The sequence below is a fragment of the Macrobrachium nipponense genome, chromosome 10, assembly GCF_015104395.2.
Source record: "Macrobrachium nipponense isolate FS-2020 chromosome 10, ASM1510439v2, whole genome shotgun sequence".
Lineage (NCBI taxonomy): Eukaryota > Metazoa > Arthropoda > Malacostraca > Decapoda > Palaemonidae > Macrobrachium > Macrobrachium nipponense.
Window position 1 is genome coordinate 28,257,163 of NC_087204.1, and position 3,066 is coordinate 28,260,228.

At 38.8% G+C, this 3,066-nt stretch overlaps 1 protein-coding gene across 1 annotated transcript in view; it reads right to left on the reverse strand.

The window, feature by feature from the left end:
* Positions 1-647: 647 nt before the first annotated feature.
* The window catches only part of LOC135223517 (uncharacterized), a 15,913-nt gene continuing 13,494 nt past the window's right edge, over positions 648-3,066 (reverse strand). Inside the window, exon 3 of the mRNA XM_064261969.1 lies at positions 648-3,045. Coding sequence (XP_064118039.1) covers positions 2,906-3,045 — 140 coding nt within the window. The 3' untranslated portion in view covers positions 648-2,905. The remainder of the gene's footprint in view (positions 3,046-3,066) is intronic.

Genomic DNA, 3,066 nt, shown 5'->3' on the forward strand with positions numbered 1-3,066 from the left:
TAGATTATAGTTAGCAAGAGATAATTGGTTATACAAACTATATATTTTTATGAATAATACCTTTTCTGATAAAATCTAAAACGAGGGAGAGAGCAAAAACTGGGATAGAGGTGAATAGCATTCTGGGAGGGACCAACTCTGATGCCATGAGAAGGGATGGGGGGTTGTAGGGGGGGGGCATTTTCTAAGAGTGTCCCTAGAGGGATTTTGGGCAGTAGGTAGGGTTTCCTCTCAAGAACGAGATTGGATTACCCTAACGTGACCTCTTTTCTAAATGCAGTTCTTTTCACTGGGCGAAATCCATTTCCAGAAGATATCGAATTCCTAATTATACTCTGTTTTTCTTCATCTGTCCATCCGCCTGTGGTGTTTTTGTATGGTAACACTGCGTCCCGGGCTTTAGATAGTTACGCCATTTGTAAGTTTTAGGTAAATAAAAGGATATCTGGGTGTAGATTTGCAACTGAAAAGTGTTTTAATAATTTACTGTATGCGAATTACACCGTTAATATTCAAAATAGGATATTATAATCGTTGAATATAAGCGAAATGTAACTATCTAAAGCCCTGGCCGCAGTGTTACCATACAAAAACACCACAGGCGGATGGACAGATGAAAAAAAACAGAGTATAGTTAATACCAGGGTGTCAAGTGCTATCAGTTCTCAGCATACCCCGTTGCAGGGTAGTGCCATCAGTTCTCCTCAGGCGGTGTACTGTAGGCTTTACTGAAGTTTCGCTGCAGCGTCAATTCAGCCCCTAGCTGCAACCCCTTTCATTTCTTTTTACTGTAACTCCGTTCATATTATCTTTCTTCCACCTTATTTTCCACCCTACTCTAACAGTTGTTTCACAGTGCAGCTGCGAGGATTTCCCGCTGTAACCCATTTAAAACCTTTTTACTTTCAATTTCCCAGTCATCGCTGAATGACCTCATAGGTCCCAGCGCTTGGCCTTTGGCCTAAAGTTCATATTCCATTTCCAAATTCCAGTAGTCAGTATATTTATGAAATAACCTTTCATGAAACAAAAAGATCTTGTTAGCATTATTTTAATTACAGTTAAGTTATTCAGTTCTACAATTAACTTAAAACTAATAGAATAATCTTCATCTAATGGATGGCAGAGGAAATATTGAACAAAACTTGCTATGGCATGAATATGAAGTAGCTTGGTCATTGTCTTAGTCCTTAAGTAACTAACTACCACCTGGACTGAGCATAATTCGGAAATTCTTATCAGTCTCAGCCACATTTGTACTTAAAAGATAAACGTGAGAAGGCTGGGGCCATTTCTGTTTCACGTCTAAATAAAACGTTGGACAGAAACCATTAAAGGAATTTTAAGAAGGTAATTTGCATTTGCAGATACATTTGTATTAACCCTCCCGTGGCTGAGTCGATAGCGTGACCTCCTCTGTCAACTGGTCGGTTGACAGACCGGTTGACAGAGGAGGTCAGTTCAAGTCTCCCCACGATGAGGAAAACTTGGGGCCAGGTGGGTGGGTGGGGTCAGAATCTCTTCCTCACTAATAAAGTTGTTCACATAAATGAAGCCCCTCTTTCTGTTAAAAAAAAAAAAAAAATGTATGCAAGTGACACTTTACCATTGAATAGATCTCAGGAGTTCGGTGCAAGCGGCCATGGGTCACAGTTAGGCCCTAAGCCAATAGAGTAGTTGTAGTAGAAGTGGTATTAAGTACATTGATATTTCATGGAGTGTGGTACTCTAAGTACACAGTTAGTCAAAAGATTTCGTATTAATGAGGCTGATGTTTACAGCAGACTAGATAGTACTTTTGATTTTTCAACGACAGCATAGACACATCGACTGATCAAAAGTGAGAGAGAGAGAGAGAGAGAAGAGAGAGAGAGAGAGAGAGAGAGAGAGAGAAATGCTAGGAATCCGAAAGTAGTGGTCAGGTTCTAACATGAAATATGAGATGGCAATAAAATAAATGGTTTTTATAACACGAACTGACCCTTTTGGAGTCAGCTGAATAATGAAATATGAAACATTATTAAATATATTAAACTATTTGCGAAGATGAGGTCCTCATAATGACAACCAACTTTTTTTTTTCTTCTTTTTTTCCGGTTGGTTTCTTCTCTGGGTTTCCCAAATGTCGGTTTCCTGTCCTTATTTTCTGTTGGTTTAATTCTCCGGATTCTCGTATCTTCCTCATGGTTTCATCTGGGGAATTTTCGTATTTACCTCATGTCGTATTAGTTTCATCTCAGGAATTAATATATCGTACTATTGGTTTCTTCCCGGGAATGATCGCACCAAATTGTGTGGTTTCTTCTCGGGACTTATCGAATCTTTCTCATGGTTTCTTCTCAGGAATTATCATACATTTCTCATGGTTTCTTCTCAGGAATTATCATACATTTCTCATGGTTTCTTCTCAGGAATTATCATACATTTCTCATGGTTTCTTCTCAGGAATTATCATACATTTCTCATGGTTTCTTCTCAAGAGTTATAGTTTTTTCATGGTTTCTTCTCAAGAATGTTCGTACCTTTTTTAGGATTTTTCCTTAGGAATTATCGTATCTTGTGGTTTCTTATCGGGAATCTCGTATCTTGCTCATGGTTTCTCCTCAGGAATTATCATATCTTTTCTCATGGTTTCCCATTTTTGGGAGTTATGGTATCTTTTTTTTATTTCTTCTAGGAAGTTAAGGTGTATCATAATTTTTTCTCAGGCATTACCGTGAAATTTCCATGGCTTTTTCTCGGGAATTATAGTACCCTTCTCATGATTTCCTCTCAGGAATTCTCCTGTCTTCCTCCTTATTTCTTAAAGGGAATTACCGTATGTTTCCCTTATTTCCTTCTTGGGAATTCCTGGATGTCAGACATGATTACTTCTCGGGAATTATCGTATCGGTGTTCCTATTCCTTAATTCTTATCTCTGTAGTGCTGTCTATCCATCTCTCTGTCTCTGTGCCTCTTCCTTCTTAGCAGGTCTTCCTCCTTCCTCTGCCTCAGTTCCTCCTCCGTGAAGCCATCGTTTGTCAGGAGGGGCCATGGGCGTTTTACTGGGAATAATAATAATAATA